Source organism: Clavelina lepadiformis, chromosome 5 (genome assembly GCF_947623445.1).
Source record: "Clavelina lepadiformis chromosome 5, kaClaLepa1.1, whole genome shotgun sequence".
Taxonomy (NCBI): domain Eukaryota; kingdom Metazoa; phylum Chordata; class Ascidiacea; order Aplousobranchia; family Clavelinidae; genus Clavelina; species Clavelina lepadiformis.
In genome coordinates, this window is record NC_135244.1 from 7,808,857 (window position 1) to 7,835,073 (window position 26,217).

General features: G+C 40.2%; 1 protein-coding gene across 2 annotated transcripts in view; it reads left to right on the forward strand.

The window, feature by feature from the left end:
• Positions 1-26,217, forward strand: part of LOC143460539 (sushi, von Willebrand factor type A, EGF and pentraxin domain-containing protein 1-like) — a 69,863-nt gene that overhangs the window by 38,068 nt on the left and 5,578 nt on the right. For both annotated transcript variants that reach the window (XM_076958096.1, XM_076958097.1), the window contains exons 34-103: positions 202-415; positions 765-1,006; positions 1,131-1,345; positions 1,657-1,851; positions 2,008-2,124; positions 2,338-2,464; positions 2,585-2,746; positions 2,942-3,100; positions 3,275-3,370; positions 3,607-3,723; positions 3,868-3,985; positions 4,060-4,216; positions 4,336-4,520; positions 4,713-4,843; positions 4,941-5,092; positions 5,232-5,478; positions 5,623-5,747; positions 5,893-5,977; positions 6,092-6,313; positions 6,551-6,875; positions 6,989-7,041; positions 7,168-7,335; positions 7,547-7,723; positions 7,789-7,875; positions 8,123-8,290; positions 8,477-8,742; positions 8,917-8,994; positions 9,072-9,193; positions 9,306-9,422; positions 9,591-9,775; positions 9,889-10,163; positions 10,350-10,494; positions 10,675-10,845; positions 10,944-11,083; positions 11,150-11,301; positions 11,474-11,607; positions 11,932-12,073; positions 12,315-12,549; positions 12,693-12,915; positions 13,142-13,387; positions 13,549-13,765; positions 13,894-14,069; positions 14,147-14,266; positions 14,394-14,450; positions 14,575-14,619; positions 14,722-14,883; positions 15,075-15,203; positions 15,339-15,627; positions 16,481-16,814; positions 18,694-18,856; positions 18,988-19,185; positions 19,369-19,533; positions 19,645-19,816; positions 19,989-20,528; positions 20,758-20,927; positions 21,115-21,667; positions 21,792-22,041; positions 22,224-22,377; positions 22,596-22,763; positions 22,957-23,184; positions 23,386-23,560; positions 23,724-23,851; positions 23,931-24,156; positions 24,317-24,441; positions 24,526-24,696; positions 24,839-24,945; positions 25,055-25,270; positions 25,444-25,555; positions 25,671-25,896; positions 26,056-26,168. In XM_076958096.1, coding sequence (XP_076814211.1) covers positions 202-415; positions 765-1,006; positions 1,131-1,345; positions 1,657-1,851; positions 2,008-2,124; positions 2,338-2,464; positions 2,585-2,746; positions 2,942-3,100; positions 3,275-3,370; positions 3,607-3,723; positions 3,868-3,985; positions 4,060-4,216; positions 4,336-4,520; positions 4,713-4,843; positions 4,941-5,092; positions 5,232-5,478; positions 5,623-5,747; positions 5,893-5,977; positions 6,092-6,313; positions 6,551-6,875; positions 6,989-7,041; positions 7,168-7,335; positions 7,547-7,723; positions 7,789-7,875; positions 8,123-8,290; positions 8,477-8,742; positions 8,917-8,994; positions 9,072-9,193; positions 9,306-9,422; positions 9,591-9,775; positions 9,889-10,163; positions 10,350-10,494; positions 10,675-10,845; positions 10,944-11,083; positions 11,150-11,301; positions 11,474-11,607; positions 11,932-12,073; positions 12,315-12,549; positions 12,693-12,915; positions 13,142-13,387; positions 13,549-13,765; positions 13,894-14,069; positions 14,147-14,266; positions 14,394-14,450; positions 14,575-14,619; positions 14,722-14,883; positions 15,075-15,203; positions 15,339-15,627; positions 16,481-16,814; positions 18,694-18,856; positions 18,988-19,185; positions 19,369-19,533; positions 19,645-19,816; positions 19,989-20,528; positions 20,758-20,927; positions 21,115-21,667; positions 21,792-22,041; positions 22,224-22,377; positions 22,596-22,763; positions 22,957-23,184; positions 23,386-23,560; positions 23,724-23,851; positions 23,931-24,156; positions 24,317-24,441; positions 24,526-24,696; positions 24,839-24,945; positions 25,055-25,270; positions 25,444-25,555; positions 25,671-25,896; positions 26,056-26,168 — 12,564 coding nt within the window. The remainder of the gene's footprint in view (positions 1-201; positions 416-764; positions 1,007-1,130; positions 1,346-1,656; positions 1,852-2,007; positions 2,125-2,337; positions 2,465-2,584; positions 2,747-2,941; positions 3,101-3,274; positions 3,371-3,606; positions 3,724-3,867; positions 3,986-4,059; positions 4,217-4,335; positions 4,521-4,712; positions 4,844-4,940; positions 5,093-5,231; positions 5,479-5,622; positions 5,748-5,892; positions 5,978-6,091; positions 6,314-6,550; positions 6,876-6,988; positions 7,042-7,167; positions 7,336-7,546; positions 7,724-7,788; positions 7,876-8,122; positions 8,291-8,476; positions 8,743-8,916; positions 8,995-9,071; positions 9,194-9,305; positions 9,423-9,590; positions 9,776-9,888; positions 10,164-10,349; positions 10,495-10,674; positions 10,846-10,943; positions 11,084-11,149; positions 11,302-11,473; positions 11,608-11,931; positions 12,074-12,314; positions 12,550-12,692; positions 12,916-13,141; positions 13,388-13,548; positions 13,766-13,893; positions 14,070-14,146; positions 14,267-14,393; positions 14,451-14,574; positions 14,620-14,721; positions 14,884-15,074; positions 15,204-15,338; positions 15,628-16,480; positions 16,815-18,693; positions 18,857-18,987; positions 19,186-19,368; positions 19,534-19,644; positions 19,817-19,988; positions 20,529-20,757; positions 20,928-21,114; positions 21,668-21,791; positions 22,042-22,223; positions 22,378-22,595; positions 22,764-22,956; positions 23,185-23,385; positions 23,561-23,723; positions 23,852-23,930; positions 24,157-24,316; positions 24,442-24,525; positions 24,697-24,838; positions 24,946-25,054; positions 25,271-25,443; positions 25,556-25,670; positions 25,897-26,055; positions 26,169-26,217) is intronic.

Genomic DNA, 26,217 nt, shown 5'->3' on the forward strand with positions numbered 1-26,217 from the left:
TTCAAAACATATATCTTCTTTTTATTTGTATTTTGTCACTGTGTTATTTAAGTTTTTATGGCACTCGTGTTTTATGTAGTACTCATCTTTAGATACCGAAACCTTCGATACACTCTTTATTCCAAACTGTTGATAGTCTGAAAAAAAATACCAGAAAAAGACTTTCAGTGTGATGACAAACTTTCTTTTATACTCGTTTAGAGTTGCATCCTGATTTTGACCTGGGCTTTCAAACCCCCAACACGTACCACCATACTGTATTAAAGGATGGTATCCGGAACATGACTGAAGTAACAGTGGCTTTCTACATGCAATCAAACAACACTGAGACGGAAGGGACCCCTTTCTCATACGGGATAGGAAAAGGAGTTCTTGCCGACATTTTTACTTTGACTAATTTGAACGCTTTAACCTTGTACGTTTATTACTGATTGTTTTTCTCATTTGGTCAAGTAATTAACTGATTTGTAGAGATGTTATTGTTAATTGTTAATTTTATCTGTAATCTTTATGTGGACACTGGGCATATACTTGAATCAATAACCTACGCCAACTATTGTAGATATTATGTAATGAAAATAATAATTAATTAATCTTATTCAACGTAATTACAGATATGGTTTTATTCGTTTGTTGCGTTACAAAAATACATGAAATGTCTGGAAAAGACATATTTTAAAAAAATCATGTATATTTAAGCATCATTCAGTCTAGATTTTGCACAATGTGACAAAACTGATCTTTGTTCATATTGTAATTTGCAGATATGTTAATGGCGAAGCTGTCGTAACTGACTCCAGAAAATTGAACGACGGTCGGTGGTATCACGTGGTTGTGACATGGACCAGTGAAGGAGGACAATGGAAGATCTACATCAACCGGATCCTGGAAGTGGAAGGAGAAGGATTGCAAGCTGGAACAGTGATCCCAGGCGGAGGTGTCTTAGTGATTGGCCAAGAACAGGATTGCCTTGGAGGCTGCTTTTCGCCCTCTCAAGAGTTCATTGGTATGTCCGTTTAGTTTTTGAAAACGTAGCCAGTTTTTCAGACATTTTTTAAATACTGTTTAAATTTAATTAAATTGACGCATTTTTCACGCATGATACAACTTTCAAATTTACGCTTGTACAGGAAAGATCTCCCAATTCAATTTATACGATCGCGCAATGAGCGGCGAGGAAGTCGCCTCTCTCTATTTGAACTGTGTTGGCAACAAAGGCACGGTCAAGGCCTGGCCCGATGCATTGGGAGGCATTGTCGGACAAGTTGATCTGATCAAACCACCCAGCTTTTGCCAAGCTTGCCCGGATATTATAGAAGAAGAAAATTTGAAAGTTACCACACAGGTTGGTTGGATTATTTTACTTTCATATTTACAGCTGTGGCATGAGACATGATATGAAATATTTTTTATTTTTATAAAATCTTGCTTTATTTAATCGGTTTAAATCCGTTTAGATTTGTTTGCAGCTCATATATAATTAAAAGCAATGATATATCGGTTTTTGCATGTTTACATATAATTATGTGAAGTCGTTTAAAGTTTAGTCTGAAAAGTGACATGTCTTAATTGTTATTATTTAGATTATATAGTAAACGGTAATGTGTTTATTGTCAGTGATTGAAACATGCAACTCATCTTTTGCCTGCTTTCTAGAACGAGTTTACAAAATATCTGGAATGCCAGCCCGGACACAAATTCCGTGTCAAAGCAGGTGGGAGGAGCAGGCCTCTTCCAGGAGCGTTACTTAGATGTGGAAACCAAGGGATATGGAGGTTTCGAGGAATTGATAGGAAGAACATTCCTTTGATCTTTCTTTGTGTTCGACTCCCTTGTGAAAACCCTAGTCCAGTAAGTCTCGTTAATTTATATGTTTCAAAGCATATTATGTCTGGCTCGAAAACAACAGGGAAAGCGTTCTAGTCGGCACTAGTTTTCCTGGTTTACGAATTAAACTAAGTTCCTTTTAATTCATCCATTTCAATACAAACTGCCTTTAACAAACAGATCGAACATGGATCCACCGATGGAGTTGGCCATCTTTTCGGCGATAGCATCTCTTATGTTTGTGACGAAGGATATGTCCTAAATGGGGTCGGGAACGTTACTTGCCTTGCTAACCAAGTTAGTCGAGTAATTTTCGTTGCTGACAGAAAATGTGTTCTAAAAAATTTTTGTCATAAAACTTCACGTTTTTTACTTGTAATGTCTGGTATTATATGTTTATTCGGTGCTAAGGAACCACTTTAATCTCGACTCATCAAAGATATATTTGATGTTTGACAAATTTTTTTGTACAGAATTAAGTCGATGTTCTCTTTATCTATTTTACTTTAGTTGTGGTCATCGCTACCACCAACATGTGTTGACGTCAACGAATGTGACTTCAGCCCCTGTCACGATCAGGCGACATGCACGAATTCTGAAGGAAGCTACCAGTGCTCTTGTAATGTAGGATGGACAGGTTTGTGAACTAGAAAGATGCGTAAGTCTGTCATGAGTTGGATACAACGATCGAACGTTACCGTTAACAACATAGTAGCCCTGCTTGCTTGCTTACCCATTTCATATTGTTGATTTACAGGAGATGGCTTTGAATGCATGGAAATCGACTGTGGCAGCCCTGCCGCGGTCGAACACGGGGAAATAACGGGAACAAATTTCAAGTTTGACGGAGTGGTGGAATATTTGTGTAATGTGGGATATAATCTGATTGGTGTGTGGAAGAGGACTTGTCAGACAGACAGTGAGTTAAACTGCTGGTTTATCACTAACTGAAGTGCTGATTTAATGATTAACACTTTATCACCGATTTGAATAGCTTGATTAATGCACATCTTACTCAGTACATTGTTCTAGTGTGGTGTTATGAAAGTTTATGTTTTTCCATCGTATAATTCACTGAAAGCGATTAAGTGTTACATAAACATTTTACATTAAGGTGAATGGTCGGACGACAGCCCGGTCTGTGAGATTGTGGAATGTGTTTCTCCCGAAACCGTAGCTTATGCCATCATAGACATGCCTTCTGAGACATATGGTAGTGTGACGAAGTACACGTGCGAGTCGGGCTACCAGATGGAAGGAGAACCAACTCGAGGTTGGTTTAGTTTAATGTAACGATTGCTCTCAAGACGTACGCTTTGGAGAGAGTACATTTGCTCAAATGGAATTTACTGGTTTGTAAGCAGTGAAAAATATTGGATTTTGGATCTACTCAATAACGAATTGTGCCCGATTTTCTTGGAGTTTATCGATAAATATTCTTTTGCAGTCTGTCAAGAGACTGGCGCATGGAGTGGATCTCCACCTGTTTGCAACCCTGTGCCCTGCCCTCCACTCGATGACTTAAACAACGGCGAAGTCGCAAGTAAGGGAGTAAAGTTTGTTTTATTTTTTTTTGTGAGATAAATTTCTGAAAATATTTACGAGCCAATTGATTATGAACATTTGTACATGTTTAAACTGAATGTTTTATTAAAAATGCCTATCTTATCTACTAAACTCTCACTTGCTTTAATAGAGTACGGCTGCATACTTTTAAAAATTTAGCTGAAAGCAAGTCTAAAAGTATTTGGCCCTATTACGCAGTGCTATTTGTTGCAGGCACTGGATCAGTTTACCTCAGTACAGCTTCATATTCATGCAACGAGGGTTACTATTTAGTTGGGCAAGATGAACTTACCTGCTTAGCTACTCGCGCGTGGGGTGACTTGAAAACAGGTAATTGAACTTGTTGAATGTATTGAAAAATGATCATCAGATTATTGAACTCGGCAGGTTTGTATTTAACGCTCTTAGAAATAGACGCTAAACTTTTGAACCAGATAGTCGTTATTACTTTATTCGGATTTTTTGTGATTATAGAGACATTACTGATGCCACCAGTTTGTCTACCGGAGCCGTGTTTTCCTCCAGATGACATTTCAAATGCTTATTACGTCCTCATGGGTGCTGATGACTTTGTTTTTGGTAGCCATGTCGAGTAAGTACAGACATCTCTATGAGTATAAATATTAAACCGGGTTTTAGTATTTTACCAATTTTCTTTGATTCTAGATACAACTGCAACGAAGGATACAACCCTTTAGGTGAAAACAGACTTGACTGTCAAAGCGATGGAATGTGGAACAACCCAGATGACCCTTTTAAATGCAATCCTGTTCCCTGCTCCCTACCAGAGGAACTACAAAATGGAAAAATTGAAAGACAAGGCGTAATTTACCCAATTTAGCAACACAATACTATAACTTAAACAACAGCACTATATTGTTTCAAGGGCTCATTTGTTTAACTTCAGTGTCTTGGGTTTGAACGTTTGAAATCATTTTGCAGACTATTCCTGATGACAACAGTTATACATTCGGCCATTCCATTGCCTATATTTGCTTACCTGGCTTCGACTTGGTTGGGACGCCAACATCTGACTGCCAATCAACAGGCACATGGTCTGCACAAACTCCAATGTGTGAGCCCGTACACTGTGGTATGCCTCCTGAAGTAGATAATGCTGCGGTAGAGTAAGTAAAAGTTGCTTTTCTTGCTCTTCCTAACAAGTTTGAGTAAACTTAGCATAAGTTTTTATATTGAATTAAAGCTACATGTTAGATTTATGTAGGCTGATGATAATGATTACATGCTGGTAGCATGTTGAAGGTACAACCAATACTTAGCATATTATCATGTCTTAAACATCAACGTTTGTTTATCAGATTGCAACGCGGGCCATATAAAGACGGCCCCCACTTCAAGAGTCAGGTAATCTATAAATGCGACGAAGGTTACCGGCTGGAAGAAGCGCAAATCGGAACTAGGTTATGTGAAAGTGAAGCCGAATGGACAGGTAAGCAAATCTAATTTAATTTGCATATCATATTGCTGCGTTTATTGTAATCTAAATTTAGACATTGTAGCATTCGAAACTCCGCTTTTCCTTTTAGGAAATGCTCCAGTGTGCGAAAGGGTGCCTTGCGGAACACCTCCTACGATAGAACATGGTTCAGTAGCGCCTGATATTGTTCTAGTATACCAAGATGTGGCTAACTATGAATGTGATGTCGGTTTTGAAACCACTGATTCAGTCACAATCACAGTGAGTTTCTGGCTATTTGTAGAGACTTGTTAAATTTATATGATCTTTAGGAGATATTCTGTGGTTAAACCAAACTTTTACACCTGAAAGTTTCAAAAACAGACTTGTGGTTTGGTTGAATGCGATTTTTTTGATCTAGTGCATGTCTTCTGGTGATTTTACCGCCGTCCCTAGTTGTGGTCCTGTACCTTGCGGTCCTCCTCCGCACGTCCAATATGCAGACATGACCGGGAACCATCCTCACGCTGAACACGCATACCAAAGTCAAATTGAATTTCAATGTCACCGAGATTTTATCATGGATGGGATGTCAGAGATCGAATGTCTTCTTAATGGCACCTGGTCTCCTCCACCGACGTGCTTTCCAATAACTTGCGATCATCCTGGTTTGTAGCGAATTATGTATAAAATCATTTTAGATGGTGGTCATTGTTTTATGTTACAGGATAGCAGTATAGTCTGTTAATAAATATATCTCGAAATGGACTTCGGCGGTATTCTTAATGATAAAAACGTATATTCTTTGACAGATTCGGACGAAAATGGTTTCGTCGCTGTTTCAACGGCAAATGATGTCCTCCATCCAGGGCTGTATGACAGCCACCTCCATCCACCACGTGCGGCAGCAATCTCCGTTTGCAATGACGGATTTGAAGTAATATGAAAGCACTATAGCCGTATTGATTGTCACCGTTCGTATTCACTCACCACTTTAAGTGGTTTGAATTGCGTGGAAATATTTACAGCCGTGCTTAATTATGGAGTTGAAATTTTTCTTTATTTTGTTTCAATTGTTTCAGCTCTTGAAAACCAGCACAACGGACGTCCTGAGTAATGAAATGAACCCAATTCCTATGGATGTTATGATAGAAAACATGCAACAAGGTAAATGTTAAATCCGCAGTACAACTGAAAAATGGTTTTCGATTTCGATTTTCGACAGTTTAAGTGAATTGATATTGAATTAACAGTGTAAGTCCGTTCGCTTTTCTGTTTTAGCTGACTTGACACAAACACAAAAGACAAAGTTGTCCGCAGCAATCGAGAAAAATATCCCAGATACTTTTCTTTCGGAAACCACGTCAGAATCAATACAACGAAAAGTGCCCTTTGTGATCCGACGATGCACTCCGAGTGGGAAATGGGACTCTCCGCCTGAAAAATGTCATCCGATGCTCTGTCTTTTACCGCCTCGTGTTTGGAATGCTGAAGTTGCATCAGGTTTGATGGAAGTTGTTTTTTAGAAAGTATGTAGTAGGTCAGCATAGGATCTTTGTTTTTAGGAAATCGTTTGCATTTTTTAATCTTTAGTACATGAACCAATAACTCCTCAAATGTTGATCCTTTTTTATTTTATTATCATATATTGTCATAATTTTATTGTATTTCGTATTATTTCGTCGTATTTTTACAGAGTTATTTAGACAATTTTTAACAAGTTTTGGTTTTCTACTTCAGACCTATCGACACCAGAAAGTCGCCAGTTTCAAGCGAAGGTAACTTACCGCTGCTCGGTCGGTTATTTCCTGGATGAGCCTGGTATTCCCGATATCGAATGCGTGTGGAAGGATAGATCATCGTCTGTCGGATGGGTGGGCAGGCCAAGTTGCTTGCCGGTCCCTTGCCTGGACCCCATAGCCTTGTTACCCGAGCACACGACTTTGAAAGGACGGGGTGCAGACGATGACCGCTTCTACGTTTACTTGGATGAAATAGAATACTCCTGTGTAGTTGGCTACAGATTTGCGTTTTTAATCGAGGAAACTAATGGCGAATTGTCTGGGTAAACTTTGTGCAGCCGTGTGTCTTGACATTTAGCTGCTTTAGTAAACAATAGGTGACTACTGGCCGTACAGTTTGCTAACCTTATACAGTTCTGCATTTATTTGCTTTCAGAAACAAGGAAACGCCAATCACAGCTACATGCCAGGCGGACTCGTCTTGGTCACGTATGTTAATAACAATAGCTACCAAAACTTACTGACAATTACCGATGGTGGTAATTTCAAATAATATCCAATCGCAATTTTTTTGTGTACCGTGAAGTAATTTTTCTCATTTTTTTTTATATCAAGGTGAACCCCCAACTTGCGTCATAAAAGATTGTGGAGATCCACCACCAGTCGATCCGAACGGTTACATAGATGGCGAGAAAACTACGTACGGTAGCCATCTATCCTACTACTGCAATGACGGTTACTACACGATATCTCCACATATTACTATCGACTGTAAATCAAACGGTAGGTTTGATAAAATTATCGTTTACTATTTTACTCAAATCCTCCCGTTTAAACACACTACATAGACGATCCGGTGGAAAGTGAACATAAGTAAAGTCTGCATCAGTATTGAAAACACTGTCTGCCTTGAAGTGCAGCAAAAGATGTAAAAGTCATTTGCATTAAAATTGCTATTCAGCCTCTATCTAAGACTCATGTCTTTTGTTGCAAGGTGATTGGTCATCAACTTCTATTCCACCTTGTTTACCTGTTGACTGCCCACAACCGGACGACGTAATGCACGGGCGTTACACTGGTGACGTTTTTACTTTCATGAATACGGTCAATTATACTTGCGATCAAGGGTATGATATGCTTGGTCCAGACTCACTAATCTGTGAGGCGTCAGGTAATTACTTGTTCACTAACTTTACTGTTCGAGGTCCGTGGCGTAAACATCTTAATTTTGTACAGGTTTCTGGAACGACTTTTCTCCCTTATGCATTCCCGTTGATTGCGGTGATCTGCCCGAAGTAACCCACTCCCTTCTCGATATATCAAGTAAGCTGGAGTAAAAAGTTGGCTAGCATTAATTTGAAAAAGAATAGGTATTAACTCCAAATGACAGCAACGCTCATGCCTTTGACTTCACTACTTGTTTGCAAAATCCCACGGTCGTTTGTTCGTTCTGCCTTCTTTGCACAACATATGTACTTTGGTGCACATGATGAGGTCGAACATAACAGACATAATTCCATGGTAGGCGTTTCCAGAATTTTTAGAATCTGCTAAATGTTTTTGTCCGTAGCAACTGTATTTGAATCTTTCGCCACTTACGAATGCCTGAGCGGGTACGAGATGAACGGAGAACCTCGTCTTGAGTGTCTGTCGGATGGAATGTGGGACTTCGACCCACCGAGATGTCAACCTGTGGATTGTGGGTACCCGGGTGATCTCAAGAACGGAATTGTTTTGGGTATTTATGAGGCTAAATTTACTTTAACTTTGTACAATGCTACAATTGTGATTTTTGTGGTTTGTAAACTCTTTCTGCTTTATATTCGTATGCTTTATACAATATATCTGACACTATGTCAGCTATAAGATGTTTTTATGTTTGTTGCAAAAAGAAAAATTTATTTATGTGGATGTATATTTATAGGCGAAGCCGAAGTGTACAAGTCGATAGTTTATTTTGTATGTGACATCGGCCACGACCAATATGGCGACAGCAATGCAACTTGTCAAGCATCCGGTACCTGGTCCACCTCCCTTCCGGACTGTTTGCCAGTCGACTGTGGTACCCCGTCATTGGTACCGCATGCTTATTTTGACTGGGACAGTCTCACAACTATTTTTCAAACACGTGTTTCCTACACTTGCAACACAGGTTTTGAAATGGTTACCGATGATTGGATTGTATGCCAGGTATTATTTACTATCCTGACCAAAGATAGCGGATATCTTAACTAATCAAAGCCCATAATGTTACCCTTTCAGGCTTTGGGTTTTATGTATAAACTACCCAGCATTCATTCTGTAGTCTATTTAGAAGTAAATTTAAGGATTTTAAGCAGTCGCCAGTGTATAGTTTTTACTAAGGCTGACGCCGTTTGGTCTGGGAGTCCATTATGCGTCCGAGTGGTATGTCCTAACCCTGACGTTCCTGAGCACGGAATGGTAAGATATAAACACTACAGAATTCCTAGACTAAAGTTGCGTTTCAGTGATAGTGTTATCGAACTTATAATACGCAGATTGCGGGCCAACAGAAACCGTATTATGAATACGAAGACGCTGTCAGCTATGAGTGTGAAAGAGGATATCCACCGGCTGGGCCTACCGAAACAACTTGCACGGCGTACAAGACTTGGTCAAAGTATGGTTATTATAAAGCAGCTTAAGAAGCCATATAAAACTACTTCACATTTTCTCGAGCACTTTTCCCTGAAGAAACCTTGAGAAGACTAATTCACTTTCTTGTTTCACAGTTATCCGCCCCTCTGTGAACCGGTGGATTGTGGGAGACTTCCTGAGATAACTCATGGGAGAAAGGGCAGTGAAAAGACTCTGTTTATGGCAGTCGTAGAATTTTCCTGTGACGATGGGTAAGCAAATAAAACAACGCCTGCACATCATCGTGAAAACTTACTATCAGCATTGTGCTTGATGCCATAAATGTCAAATGACACAAAGTCGGTGATCATACAGGTCGCATTTGTCAAACAAAACAGCACAAACACAAATGATTTGTTAATATTCTTTCCGCGTCTAAGTTACAAACCAGCGGGAGACGTCACACTTGAGTGCACTTACACCGGTGATTGGGACAAGGAGCCTCCATCTTGCGAACCAGTCAGCTGTGGTCCTCCTCCAAGCTTAAGACTGGGCAATATCAGTGGCGGAAGAAGTCCAGAAACTCAACTGTTTATGGAAACCGTGTCTTACCAATGTAACGAAGGTGTGGAAATATTCTTTGTGATCTTGTATTTGTGCACACTGCACTATTATTCACACTTTATAGCAGTTGTGCGTAGTTAAAATAGGATTATATTTAAACTCTTCTTTTTTCAGGATATTACATGTCCGGGCGAGCAGACGCTCGATGTGCTGCGGACCGCACTTGGAAATACGAAGGCGCGGATGGCCCTGGCGGGCCAACCGATGGTGGTCGTCCCGCCTGCAAAAAGATCAGATGCCAGCAACCTCCAGCGATTTCGAACGGGTCGTATGTTTCCAAAAACTACACCTACGGTGATCAAGTCAAATACGCATGTGATGTTGGATATGAAAAAAGGATTCTCTCTCCTGAAAATGTTCATTGCACGGCTAACGAAGGCGATGTTGAGGTTGAGATATATTTTGATTGTACTTTTACTCGTCTTTATGAAACGTCTAGTGTCATAGTTGAACTGGAGTAAGTATAGTTGAACGGTTAGGGTAAATGCTTAAAGCTGATAATGTGCGAAATTTGTTATTGGTCAAATGGGAATTAAGCTCGGTAATTTTTTAACTTCTTATTGGACATTTTGCAGGGATTTTACCGCGGTGTGCCCCCTACCTGTCCGCCCGTGTCCTGTGGAATGCCAGCAACTATCAGCAATGGGATCTTCGTTAGCACCGGAACCACCTATCAGAAGACTGCTCGCTATTCTTGCAACGATGGATACCTCTTAAATGGTTTGCTTTTATGCCATCAGTAGGGCATTGAATAAGACCCGTGGTTATATCTTGCTACGTTGTACTTGCTTAAATTCTTGTACGGTACTAATAAAAATAATTTTAGTCGAAACACTTGTCGATTCCCACTTGAACGTTAATAGCAATTGCTTAGAATTGCGTATTTTTCAATTACATCAGGACATGAAGAGATAATTTGTCAGTCGGATCGTACTTGGTCTGGAGCATCATCCTGTGAACCACGTGACTGTGGTTCGCCTCAGTCTGTAGCAAACAGCTTTTTGAACGTTTCTTCCACCTTCTTTCCAACCAAATTACATTACGAATGCAAAATTGGCTTCAATCTGTTTGGTATGTCACTGTTTAACGATATTTGACACTTTTGTTACATTATTAGTTATGTTCAGCAACATTGCAGACTTGTAGTATTTCTGTCTTTGATTGTTTAGGCCCCGGTACGGTCGAATGCCTGACCAGCGGCGATTGGTCTGACGTTTCAAATACCTCATGTGAACCTGTACCTTGCGGTCCTATACAATCGGTTGCCAACTCAACCAGCGAGGCTACTGGAAACGTGTTTAGAGATACCGTATGTACAATTCACAGTTTTAAAGTTTAAACATGAACTTCGAATGAAAGATAACATTTTCTATAGGTGACATATGTGTGCACGGACGGTTTCCAAATGTTCCCAACCACTTCCACCGGTCGGAAGACACTAAAATGTCAATCAACTGGCAATTGGGAAGAATTGACATTTACATGTAATCCCAAGTCGTGTGGCAAAGCTCCAGCAATTGAACACGGGTATACCATTTGAAATGTTAAGATGTAAAAGGCCATAATTTGTCGTAATAGGCCTATCCATGGCAATATAGGTAAACTGTTGGGAGTATGTCAAGTTTAAAGCTGTGTTGCCCACAGTACTAATCGTTTTGATGCAAATGAAACCTCCAATACTTGTTTTATGTTTGTGCAGGAAAGTGGAAATGGAGACAGTGTCATGGGTTTACAGCAACAGTGATTCTGTTTACTTCCCAGACTCCGTTGTCTATTCATGCGACCCAGGATACGAAATGAAAGGATCTGCCGAGATGAGTTGTTTATCAAACGGTACAACAACAACACACGTTTACAGTTTTGCGTACTACTTCTATCACTCTTTACCTTATAAAAATATCGCGTTTTAATACACTGCTGCCTCTTAATTACTACTTAGTTTGTACTAAAGTATGGCTCACCTTTGCCGTGGGTCGGAAATTAGCAATCCCATGTACTTCGGGATCGTAGAGTATGACTTAAATAACAAACGGGACCACGGATACGGGAGATCCTATAGATTTTCACGAAGTACATTTTTGTTGTTTTACCATCACCTCTGCACCTTGTGCGTTTTTTTTACCACAGTGAATGAATACTCAACTTTTTTAAATATAGAAACATTTAGTCCTTTACCGCCATCCTGTCCTCCTGTGGTGTGCGGTGTGCCCGACGCTATCCCCAACGCCATTCTGAGTCATAGTGGAATTACTTTTGGTCACAGTGCCACTCATCATTGCGACACCGGACATGTCATCAGGTTGGTCAAGTCCACAAAATTTCTATGTATAGCTGTATACACGAACGTATCCTTATTAACCGAATATGATCTTGAACAGTTCATTTGTACGTCGTTTTTCATGCTTGATTGTCGCATTGCGTATTTATGAAAAATCAAATGCTTAATTTGTAAAACTAAGCTTAAAAACTTTTACAAAAATTGTAAGAGCATATAATATGGATTTCAGTTGATGTTTGTATCTTTTACTTTACGCTTTCAGGCAAGGTGACGGCGAAATAACATCTCACAATTCGACTTGCGGTACGGAAGCTACGTGGGTTGAACCACCACCCACTGAGGGCTGTGAGCGAGTGGAATGCCCATATCCTCCATCCATCGAACATGGAACCTTTCCAGAAACTTCTGCCCGTGTCTTTAAATACATGGATACTGTGACGTATGCATGCGACCCGGGATATGAAGCAGATCCCCATTCACTCACTATTATGTGCAAGGTGATGAAATAGCCGAGATAGTAAAAATAAAAACCTTGCTATCGACTGTGTGTGTCAGTGAAAAAGTTTTTTTGTAAGTTTAGTGCACGATTGGTAGCCTAGTCGTTTTTTCATTCCTCGAGATGAATTTAAGTCGTTTGCAGGCTGACAAGTTATGGCAGGAGCAGCCGGTTTGTAATCCGGTTAACTGCGGTCTGCCCTTTTGTCCTCATCTTGCATCTTGTTCCCACACCGGCACAACTTACCTTCACACCGCCACCGCTGTCTGCGATCCCGGTCACGAGTTTGTAACCGATACCACCGTTTACAAGATCACGTGCAACGAAGACAGTCAGTGGGGTTCTCCTGCTTTTAATCACAGCGAAGGTGAGAAAAAATTTATATAAAAAATTTGTGCTTAATTCAGTGCAAATTTGCTTAAATGATTTGAAATGCTTTATGTTACATTGTCACTTGTTCCCACGTAGCGTAGATATACAAAAAATGTAACTTAAAATATATGTCAAGTCCTTTGCGAATATACTGTCATTTATACCAGTACTCTTCACATCTAAACTCAGGTTTTCACAAAGGTATTTTTAATGATTATCAGTTGACGTCACATCCTGTCGGCCTCATTCTTGCGGAAGACCAGAGTCCATCCAAGATGGCAATTTCGTTTTAAACGATAGAAAAAATACCTTCGGAAGTAGCGTCAGTTACTGGTGCGATGTGGGACACGAAATGCCACCGGACGCCATTGACACCCTGCTTTGTCAGACCAACAAACAATGGGGACCTTCTCCACCCCCGGTTTGCTCGCCAAAAAATTGCGGTCCAGTGACTTGTCCCACTAGAGGTATCAGGACGGGCATAATTACGGAGTAAAATGGTTAATGCTGATTAAAAACAATGATTTCCCAATTCGACACATAGTGAAACGTAAACCGATATGTGTACGCAAGGTACGCTGATGTGCTCGCATAGATCGCCCTAAATCGCAATTGTCTTGTTTCTCAGCCACCTGCAATTCCGATGGGACAAGTTTTCTCTCAACTTTCGCTGTTTTATGTGACCCGGGACATGAACTGGCATATGACATCTTCGAAGAGTCTTTAACTTGCTTAGATACAGGAAAATGGTCCGAACTCCCGTTTGAACTTGATTGCAAGCCAGTTCGTTGCCCTATGCCTCTTGAAATCGCACACGGCAAAATAAGCGGAAAATTAGGTCTTGGGTTAGTGCGACTTTTGCAAATTTAATTTGTGTGTTTAATTATTTAATTTATTTGCACGTATTGAACGTTGAGTTATCGTTTGTCGTTCTTATCTTCTATGTCTGCTTAATATACAGATTTTCATACAGGTTGCCAAAGTTCCAGTCGCAGATAACATATGATTGTGATAATGGTTACTATATGCAAGGAAACGAGGAAGTTACCTGTTTGGCTAAGAGATCGTATTCATCAGCCCCACCCAAATGTCACCCTGTTTCATGCGGAAAACCTTCGCCAATTGATAATGGTGCGGTACATTTTATAGGTAGGTCACATTGAAATGACTCAGAGTGATGATTAGCCCATATTCAGCAGTAGCTGTTAAAACTACGACCTTTATAGGCATAACGTTTAAGAACAATGCAACCTACCAGTGTCATCCTGGGTACAATCTTTTTGGAGAAGACAAATGGAAATGCGAGGCTGATGGAAACTGGAAGTCTGAACCGTCTTCCGCTAAAGGTAAAACGTTAGAATTTTAAACTTTTATATGACAAATTTTTCTCGTTGAAAGAACTTGATAATGTCAAATTGATAGAGATAGTCTGTTTTGCCCATAAGCTCTCAATATATTCAACGTATTTTGTAGAGCCAGTGCGTGCACGTCGTTCTTTGTCAGGCGGTTTGCATTCGGGCGAAGGATCCGGTATGTTTTGATGTCTTCCTTTTAAATAAGTCCTGTGTATTGTTATTAGTACACTACTACTAGGGTTTATCTCCCGTGTACTGGACGTTTTATAGGTATTGGTAAAGTCGGTCTTTTCTTGCAGGCATGCTAGGTGATTCATTTGTTCATGCTAGAAGTTTTGAAACCGGTAGGTAGAGTCTACTACTTAGTACATGAACACACTTCGCAATAGGTAACTATTCTAACAACTCGTTAAACATTCAACTAACAATTCTTTTAATGGAATTAGTCACAGCTGATTTGGTAGTGCCTGTCAATTTACCGGTATGTGATCCCGTACCATGTGGCTCGGCTCCCAATTTGCTAAACGGTATGGCTGTCAGCAGTAGTACAAACTTTGTTTTTGGGGAGTCTGTATCTTATATCTGTGATGATGGATTTTATCTAACTGGTGAGTAAGCTAATTTAAAGGTAGTTTTCACTGAAGCATATAACCTTCATCATTGTAATGGTTGATCGGCAGTAACCTGTTGCTTGCTATTACATCAGATATATTTGCGACGACATAAGTGTAGTCTTCGTTTTAGATAAAATAGCTCCTTGTGTATCTGGTGTAATATGAACATTGAACATGTTTTAAAGGTTCAAGCTCTCTTTTGTGCTTGGAAGATGGGACATTTGGTCCAGAACCTGTCCCAATATGCGAACGAGTATCGTGCGGTCAACCACCTTATCTAGAAAATTCTCATATGGGAGCAGTTTCAGTGTCAGGTTGTTAAACGATCTAGGTTGCAACTTGGCAAATAGTGTTTTCTTGTATAAAAACCATTTACGCTTATTAAAAAAATATATATTGTTCATTTATACAAGCGTTCAGTACACATGGCCATTATTTTAACGCATTAGGTGGACCAGCTGCGTTGTACGTATACGAAGACCGGGTTGTATACACTTGTGAACAAGGCTACGAGTTTGCTTCATTAAACCCCGTTGATGAACTTGTCTGCGCTTCCGATAAAAGATGGGCTCCGGCTGCTCCGGATCGGTGTCCTCCTGTATCATGCGGTGATCCTCCTCAGATGGATCACTCTACAGTCACTGGCGATGAATACACTTTTGGGAAGATTGTTTCATATGATTGTGATGTCGGATATGACTTAGTAGGAATGAAGGAACTTGTATGTTTGTCCAACAAGTAAGTTTTTACAAGTCTATACTAGTATTTGTTGCATAGCGGTCATGTTGATAAACATGTCTTTTTGCATAATTGTTAATAGTTGATCAATAATACAGGGTGGGACAGAAAAACCTTCCACATTTCAAACTAGGAAAAAGATACAAAATTTATAAGCAATCAAAACATTTATTGTCTCATCTCAAAGCGAAAAGGTTACCCATTTGATGTATTTATGTTTTAAATATTACATCCTGTAGGTGGCGCCCTCGAGATGTAGGTGGGGCCCCTGGAGGGCTTCAGGGTGGCTTTCGTTTTAGTGCTGAACCCGTAGCTCTGAAATGTTTGACCCAGAGCATTACAGATTTTCGATTGGGACCAGGATCGTTACGTTTTAGTTTGAAATCAGTCTTAAAATTTTTTAGCGTTCGAGTCACAGATTCCCCATTTCTAATGAAATCTTCCACAATAAATGCACGGTGTTCACCAATCCAGACCATTTTACATACAGATACAAAATTTGCACAAAACATTATTTACCGAAAAAAAACTAAAACCTGAAACACAAGTGGTAAGTCTTTTGCTGCAAAATTTCAAGTAAACTCCTGTCAGACTACTACAGCTTTGGTATAGTAACAATTTGAAATGTGGTAGGTTTTTCTGCCGCACCTTGTAGTATACGGCTACCGAACTTGTGCTACAACTGTTAATTATGATACAATAATTATAATGATACGTACAAACAACAGACACGTATACAATGATATGCAAAGACCAATACATTTTTTCTGTTAGACGTGAGTAACAAAATGATCCACGATACTGAATATCAAATCTGAATAGATAATAATGAGTCTGATTATTTTGTTACCAGACAGTGGAACCCGGCAATAGCCCCCACATGTGCCCCTGTGACATGCCCCAACCCCATTGATATAGAGCACGGTGTCTACAAAGGGGAGTTCATTTATTTGAAGACAATTACTTACAACTGCGATCGTGGGTTTGAGTTGAATATCAACATATCGAACAATGAACGGGCGACACTGACATGCATGGCTAATCGAAAATGGGATTCAAATCCGCCCCGTTGCAAACCGGTTCCCTGCGGAGAGCCTCCTGCAGTAACTCATGGGTCATACTCTGGAGATGTGTTTACTTACGGTAGCGAAGTGATTTATTCCTGTAATGTTGGACACGAAATGGAGGTGAGTACACTCAAAATGTAAGATAAACATAAGTTTGAGGATAGTTATAAATATGAATAATATTATAACATCATATAGCCTACTCCCTATATGTAGAGGTGGGCAACCGCTCTTTTAAAAAGAATGTAACTCGTGCTATCGTTTTTCTATGAAGAAAAGATTGCGTTCGTTTGGTCGCTCAGGCTCTCGCTCTTTTTAGCAATTTGAAAATATTATCTCTCTGGCGCATTTTCGATACCAATCGTATTCGTACTTTGCAAATTTGCGTTGTAAAACGTGTGTCTTACTCCAAATGTAACTGCTTATCATTATTTGTTGTCAATGTTACAGAAACTTTCATGAAATGCCATGCTAAAAAGTTTTTTTTTTCAGTCACACCTGGCAAAAATGATTAACAGACCACTAGAGTGCTAGGAACCTTCTAGAATTGTAGATACCCATCGCCCACGTTCAACAGTTCAGTATTTTCACTCTTAAGTAATGTTGCACGTAATTGACAATAATTGCAAAACTTATGTAATTACGTAACGGAACTACAAATTACGTAATTATGAACGTTTGGTACAAATTACGTTATTACGCAGCCTACTTTTTTGGTATATTTTAGTAACACAAGACATCGATAACTAGCTTTTCATCTGTATTCATTTACTGTGTAAACGCAAATGAAATTTGTGCGATATCTGCACTCGGCTCTTGGCCTATAGTCCTATACATTGCCGTTTTCCGAAACCGGATAATAATAGAAAACAATGTTTGTGACGTGACGTTAATAACCATTCTTTGAAAACTGTTGCTACAACCATAAATCAAGTATGGAAAGTGTGGCCGTGACACCGCTAAACTGTTTAAGTAATAACACAGCCCACGAGAAGTATCCCTTCCGCGTCTCGTGTCAGTAAAGTTACGATACGCGGTTAAGTTTGGGAAAACATTTGTAAGAAAACAAGTCTTACTAATAACCTTTATGTACATTTCACCTTGCCGTTAACACAAAACAAGATAAAAAGACGATTTTTTCTGGGAAAGTTCTTATGACTGCCATCGAAAAGTATCGAAAATTTTGCAAAATTGTGACTCAATATCAAGCAATTTCTTGTGGTATAAACCTGCTTTGTCAGTAAACAACAGTGATATCACTGTATTACCATAAAACAACGCGCGAAGGTGCAGGATAATTTATGTGATTAAATTTCGATTTACGTGCAACACTACTTTCAAAGCATATCCAAGTTAAGTTATAAAAATAACGGCAACGTGAAACAAATTACGACACCATGATGAAAACTCGGTTTGATGTTGTCAGCTTAAAGAACAAAGCGCGTACATCGAACCGCCATAACGTGGTTCTGACATGCCTAGTGTTGCGTATTATGTGGTGCACTTTTCGCCATTAACTTTGCGAAGCGAAAATTGTGCGTGGAATTAATCTCAAAGCAGCCATGTTTTTATTCACACATAAAGTTATAGTGTTACAGCAGTCCAAAAACCTAAAATGTAAACCTAAGAACTGTAGTAAAACCTAAAATCCAACCATTTGTATCCATTTTGCGCGTTCACAGCGTTGTTTGTGCAAACATAAGAGCGACGAGCGAACAACCCTTAGAAAGGAGCGCTCGCGTGGTTCCATTCCTACGTTGAAAAAAGAGCGTCACCCTCGAGATTACTCCCAAAAATGGAGCGCGCTCGTGCCCAGCTTTGCCTATATTGATAGCATAATGTGTTAGTAACAAAAGTTTGTGTGGTTTAGTCTCAGTAAGTTTATGTTGTTAGGCAAATATTTCATGATAATATTTAGTGCACAACTATATAAGAAAGTTTATCTGTGTGTGAGTAAAGTACGTCTTGTATATCGGTATGTGATTTGTTTGTGATTTAGGGAGATGCAGTTATTCAGTGCCTGGCTAACCGTATGTGGAGTTTGCCCATACCTAAATGTACAGCTGTGTCTTGTGATCATGCACCGCACGTGGCTAACAGTGACTACAAGGTTTCGGATTCAGTTACGTACGGCAATACAGTGTTCTACGAATGCCATGCTGGTGCGTATGATTATATTTTTGTACAATATACTTATTAACTTCTGGAAATATGCTGACTAACGCACCACATGGGCATTGGATGAAGTAAATGTAAGTTTCTACAAATATAATGAAACATTTTAACTACGTAGGATATGACCTTCTTGGTGCTAAAATCTTAACTTGCACGGAATCAAAATCGTATGACTTTGCTCCCCCAATATGCGCTCCTGTGTCCTGTGGTCATCCTGATCATCCAACCAATGGGCATGTTCTGACTACATCCGGTGCGGAAACTTTCCGCCACAACGTAACGTATGCGTGTGATGACGGTTACGAGATGCCTTCAGGTAAAAGAAAGAAACATTTTTGGGTCCATTTGAAACTCATTTCAACCAATTTATTGAAAGGCATTGATTCCGGTTAAAAGCTTAATAAAAATGTATGAAGGAAGAAAATGAAAACAAGGGTTTTTATGGGAAGTAAAACGTTCAAATAGTTTTAGCTTCAATGTCTCGACTTAATACTTTCAGGTGATTTAACCAAAGTAGTTAGCTGCACTGCTGATCGAACCTGGAGCGACATCCCCCCTCTGTGCCTGCCGGTTACTTGTGGCAGAACCCAGTTAATCGACAATGGACTGGTAGATTGGGAAAGTGACACGTTCATGTCTTTGGCTCACTACTCTTGCCATCCAGGTGCGTTATCTCAGTGTCCAGCACGTTTTGCCCCGCGTTTTGGGTTTTGTTTGCTTTAAGTTTTCGTTATGTGTGGTCTTGTTCAACGTCCCTTACTAGAATTTCCTACAGGTTACATATTGGACAGAGAAGGAGTAGTAGAAAATTGCCACGCCAACCACTCATGCTTGGTATGCCAAGCCAATCGTATTTGGGGTTCGGGAGACGTAAACAGCGAATTCGACCAAACACCACAGTGCTTGCCAATTTTGTGCGGAGAACCGCCGGCTGTGGAGCATGCGTTGTAAGATACACGGTCAAATCATCATTGGGAAGGCTGTGTCTGTAGTGTATTTGTTTAGTTCATTTAAACTTTGGAGTGTTTAGCTTTTATAGCCAATGCGTGGCAGTCTGACGTAGATGCCGCCTAAAATTTATTGTCGCGGGCAGAAATACTAAAGCATTGTAAATTTTAGGATATCCGTTGATTCTTTCACGTTTGAGAGTGTTGCCGAATACAAGTGCGAAAAGGGGCGAGAACTGTACCCTTCTACCGTCACCGTCCTTCAGTGTCAAGCAAATTACAAATGGGGGCCGGAAGAACCCCCTGTTTGTCGCAGAGTTGCTTGCGATGCTCCAGAATACGTCCAGCATGGTTTTTACAGACACACCAGTGCCGAAAGTTTGATACTTGTGACTTATCAATCGCGAAGGTTTTTATATGGAGACACGGTTTCATATCAGTGCAGCGATGGTTACAGATTTTCTCTGGGAAACTCCTCGAGTACTAATGCCAGGCTCCTCACCTGCATGCATGACGGTATCTGGGATCGAGAAACACCCAACTGCGAGCCAGTTCCTTGCAGTACCCCACCCATTAGGCATCACGGTCACCTTCAACCTAAGTATGTAGATCGTGATTTTGTTTATTTGGATACTATTTTGTATCAATGTGACGAAGGCTACGAGTGGACTGGACAAGCTAAGGATGAAAGTGGAATGTGCGCCTCAAACGGGTGAGCTGACTAAGCTAAATTAGTCAACTTGACTAATTAATGAACATTGTTTATTTGTCAAGCATACATGTTCAGCTAGCCATCATTCGTATGTGTGTTTTTGTAGTGAGGATATTATGTATAGACGCGGTAGTTTTACGTTTCTGCCTAGATTGCATTTGAAACTACACTCTCGTGTGTTTGAAAAGTTAACGGTTTTAAGTTAAGCAAGTATCATCTGTGCTTGCAGACGTTGGGAACCCGCCCGCATACCTGAATGTACGCCGGTCGTATGCGGTGCAGATCCGATTGTAGGCAATGGACATATCGTTGATGCCGCTGGTGGAACACCTGAACGCCGTGTTTACCAGTCTCGGTTGCACTATCAGTGCCTTGAAGGTTACGAGATGTATGGGCCAGGTATATCAAAGTTATAGCTTTTATTAATTATCATTTATAGACTTTCTTGGCAAGATGCTGATTGTTTAAAATTTTGTACATTCAGTCTGAGCTGTGGACGCCGTTTTGAAATCGGATTAATCTGTGTTCTGTCATTAACAATCTGTCTGTGCATTCGTTTATTGGTTTTATTCTCTAAATACTGCAGAGGTCATCACATGTGATCAGGATAGACGTTGGAGTCCAGATCCGCCTCATTGCGATCCGGTTTCTTGCAACATCCCACCAAACATTGCTCACGGAAAACCGACACTGAAAAGATTTGCAACGTCCATTCTCCTTTCTTCACGATCCGCAATCCAAGGCATTCTTGAAGCTGAGCCACGTCCTCCTCACACGGAAGAGCCGTTGCCTCTAGATGCTTATGGTTTTGCTCCGACCCCACCAAATTTCCATGCTAAAGATTGGAGAGATTTTGTCCCCGATGAGTTCTCGTCCGGAGGTGGAAGACCACAGCAAGCGGATTCCGAGTTTAGCGGAGCACCACAAGTTAGAAGAGTACGGTCGGCGGAGACATCCGACGAAACCACTGCATCGCTTGTCTCGGAATATGTATTCAAAGATGTCCTTCAGTATTTGTGCGATTCCGGTTACCAACTGAATTCATCCCTGCCTGATTCGATAACATGTAAATCCGATAGAGAATGGACGACACCGAGACCGATTTGTGAACCGGTTCCATGCGACCCCTTACCGGAAATGTAATCTCCTTTCTTTGTGCTTGTATTTTTCGCAGTTTTGTAGGCACCTTTTTGCTGTTGGGGTAGACATGCCGAAATATAAGGTTGATGTAAGCATTGTTGACATTACTTACCGATTTTACAGCCCCAACGCCAGACGCATTGGAGACAAATTCGAATTCGGAAAGCAGGTGAAGTATTCTTGTGATGAAGGTTATGAGTTTCTGGAAGAATCGGCAACCGAATTTGAGTGTGACGCATCCGGCAGTTACGTGTTCACTATGGAACGACTGGGACCAGTGGAAGTACCTAGTTGCTCTCGTGTGTCGTGTGGCGAGGCTCTTCATGTAGAGAATGCAGTTATTAGGGAAGGAAATTCAGCTAAACTTTACGAGGTGAGAAATATATTTAAAAATCCGGTTTTATATAATACTATGACAAAGGAAAGTTTATAACAATTAGACTCTGAAGATGTTAAACTATGGCCAAATATGCCACCTCAGCAACTCGACACGAAACATTAATAACGTCCCAGGTAACATAGCAAATAGTTCATTGTTGATACGTTATATTACAGGACACTTTAACTTACGTTTGCATGCCCGGACATAATTTGCGGGGATCTCCCGTGCTGACATGTCAATCGAATGCGAATTTCGATAATCCTGCCCCTTTTTGTGAGCCAGTATCGTGTGTTGAACCCATCTTGCTACCTCATACGTCCATGTACGGTATGTGCAAAAATTTTACATTTAAATTCATAACAAAGATGAATATTATCATTGAAAGTTCAGTAAGTGTTAGTAATGTGCTTATAATCTATAGTTATTACTTTATTTTAACCACTTTTTTGTCACTCGTAAATTTCAAGCTGTATTTTGGAAGCATTAGATAAATTTCCGTTATACCATATATGATGTAGTTATATCTGTTATAAATTATTCTTTAGTAACGGGAACGACTTTCAAGAAAAATGTGACATACACGTGTGAACAAGGCTATATAGAGCAGAGTGAGGTCGTCACGTGTGGATCAGATGGAAGATGGACGCCGTCATCTATAGTTTGCGAGAGGGTTGACTGTGGTACCCCACCGGTATTGAACTTCGGTGTTGTTGGTAACCATTGTTGTCGATTTATACCTAAATCAATTGCTTTGAAACAAATTATTTTGGATGTAATTAGAACAGAAATATTAACATGCGGATGTTTATTTTAATGCCTTATTGCAGTTAGTTTTGCACTTATTGTTGTATAAAATCTTAGTAGGTGATAATGTTTGTCTGAGAACAATTTTCGTTTAATCGGCAGATATAAATGGAACAAAGTATGGTGATGTGGCGTCCTACCACTGCAGACCTGGATACATTGCATCTGGGACAATGGAAAGAGTTTGTTTGGCCAACACGAGCTGGTCGTACGCGTGTGCCTCATGCCTACCTGTTGATTGTGGTACACCCGAAGACCCAGTAAACGGTTACCATACTGCTCAAGGCAACTACACTTTTGGCAACATTGTGCTCTTTAGCTGTGACGAAGGTTAGAGCACTTTGGTCAATTGAAAAATCTTTCAATTAAAAGTTAAATGGTTATAACTTAGCTACACTTTTTGAAACCAAACTTATCGGCAAGCATAAACCAACATTTAAACCTTAATTACGTACTTATTTTGTTGTCTGGTTTGCTTACTTTTTAAACAAAACAGACTCAGCAAATAAACCAAAATTAATATCCCTTCAGGGTATTTTCTCGACGGAGCTGTGTTTTCTACGTGCAATGAAGTTGGTAATTGGTCAGCTGCAACGCCTTCATGTGCGCGTGTATCTTGTGGCGGTGTACCGCTTGTAGATGATTCTGTTCATATATCAGGAGAAATGAGATTTGGAGATAAGATAACATTTGAGTGTGAATTTGGGTAAACAATTGTACTTGAAAGTGGCATATGGAATCAATTCATAACCGCTCAAGTCATAGTGCAGTTTTGTAAATAAGTGTATTTTGTCTTACGCTGAATATCCTCGGCAGCAACGTTTTTAAAAGTGTTGGTCTTTTTCTAAAATTAATAATTCAAATTTTAGGCACAACTTAACTGGTCTCGATACAGTCGAGTGCACAAGTAGCGGATTCCTTAGCAACCCACCTCCCACATGTCCTCTCATGCAATGCAGGGATCCCCCGCACATCAGGAACGCCCACATCGTGTCAAGTGAGATAAGGAACTGCAATAGAAGCAGGATTAGATCGTATTCATTCGAAACACTAAAATAATTTGTTTATCTTTTCAGCTGGGGATTACTTCTATGGTGAATGGGCAACGTACGAATGTGACACTGGTCACGAATTCCCGCTCCCGTTAACTGTTGTTTGTACTGGATTTGGTGTTTTCATGGACGTCTCTGATTATGCCTGTCTACCAGTTGAGTGTCCATCGTTATCCGACATTCCTAACGGGCAGCCATCAAGTTACTTTGGCTTTTATAACGATGTGGTCGCCTACCGCTGCGAAGAAGGGTAAATTTACAATCTGTTGTAACAGGTTTATTTTGGGTTGTTGTTATAGTGATGGAAGCTCTAACTGTTAGTTTACATCGTTAGTTCTTTGAATGAAACCAAAATGATGCAAGTTAAGTTGCTTTAATTTTTTTGTTTTTTGATCTTCTCTTGCGTCCAGTTATCATATTGATGGAGAGCAAAGTATCAGATGCGCGGAAGATTCGAATTGGTCTTTTCCACCGCCTCAATGTCTCCCTGTGGAATGTGGTTACGCTCCTGATTATCCTCATACTGTAGTCGCCGGTAATATATGATAAAATATTAATTGCTTGGTGGGTTAAACAATTACCTGTTAATTACAGTTAACGCAAAATTGACTTACTTCAGCTCAACGGGTGTTCACGTTTAAAATGAAAGCATCCTATGAATGTGTGGAGGGCTTTGAGTTTCCGCCAATTAATGGAGTTGAAAAAATATGCCAAGCTGACGGGACATTTACCCCAGGCGAAATTCACTGCGTTCCTGTGACTTGTATTGAAATACTCCCTGTGCGCAATGGTTAGGGCAAAGTTCTTACCTTCAAACTTTTCCTGGAAAGTTATTTATTTATATTCCACGTAACTATGATATTTTTCGAAGCCAAAATCCAAGTATAGGTGAACAGTTCGGCATCGCATTGTGGAAATGTTTGCTGTTTCAGGCGCCGTGACTACTGAAGGGATTACATATGAGGATACAGGAAGACTTGCGTGCCACGATGGTTATCAACTAAGCAGCGATGAAGATGAAATCTACTTCTTCTGTCAGGTCGGATTGCAAACGATTCATACGCATCGGTAGCTGTGATGCACAAAAGCATTACACGTGACATCTTGTTAAGACAATGTTAATTACAGATTAAAATAAATACACTTAGGCTGATCGTTCCTGGTCACGAGATCTTAGTGAGGTATCCTGCAACCCTGTACCTTGTGATACCCTGCCACCAGTCGATCACAGTGTGTTCGAAGTCACGTACAGCAACCGACATGCTCATCTCAACGGAAATTCAAAACACAAAGGCGAAAACGACGAAAAGTTGTCCTACGGTGCCAGCGCTAAGTACACTTGTGACAACGGTTATTACTTGGACGTGAGTGACACTTATTTGCTGTGTTATATTTTTGTACGTTGCCTGACTTTGTCTTAAATGTCAACGACTTCTTTCTAAATTGTACGAAGTCTTGTGCAGCTGTTTATTGATATTCATGTATTTTGTGTTGTTCATCAGTTTCGATGCGAGCTGTTTTTTTACCTGCATTTCAGGGCAATGAAAAACTCGACTGTCTCACTGACGGAAGCTGGAATTTACTCCCGCCATCTTGTTTGCCTGTCAGTTGTGGGAGAGCCCCTGAAACAAATAATGCTCGAACACAAGGTATTATTAGTGGATAAAGTTTTGGCTACCGACCGGTGTTATTGCACGATGCCGCTAGTCATTTGTTAGGGTAAAATAACGTTTAGGAATTGACTCCAGTTTTCTTCGCGATTAGACAAGGAATACACCTTCGGCATGGTCGCCCATTACAAATGCGACATTGGTTACATGTTGACATCCGACCATACATCGCGCGAGTGTTTGGAAAATGGAAGTTTCAGTGAAGAATCAGTCGTATGTGAGAGAATACCTTGCCCCGATGTCCCTCGAATCGAAAATGGAAAGTCTTCTGCAAGCACGGCAGCGTTCAGCGACGTTGTGTCGTACGACTGTGATGTGGGGTACGTGTAAGCGACTTTGAACATGAAAGCTTTTTTGCATAAATTACGACGAGTAGTTCTTATTCCGTTATTTTCGTTGTCTTGGTTATCTTGGAATATAGTTGGAATATCTTTGCTATTTATAATATATATATATATATATAAGTTTTCTATTTTTAGTTATGAGCTACGGGGCAACAGCAGTATTTATTGCGGCAGTCGTGGCCAGTTCACTTCCTCTCCGCCCTCTTGTATTCGAGTCAAATGTAGTGATTTGCCACGAATATATTACGGTAGTATTTGGATGTTTCATTTTTTTATAAACAAATCAATTTTAGACTT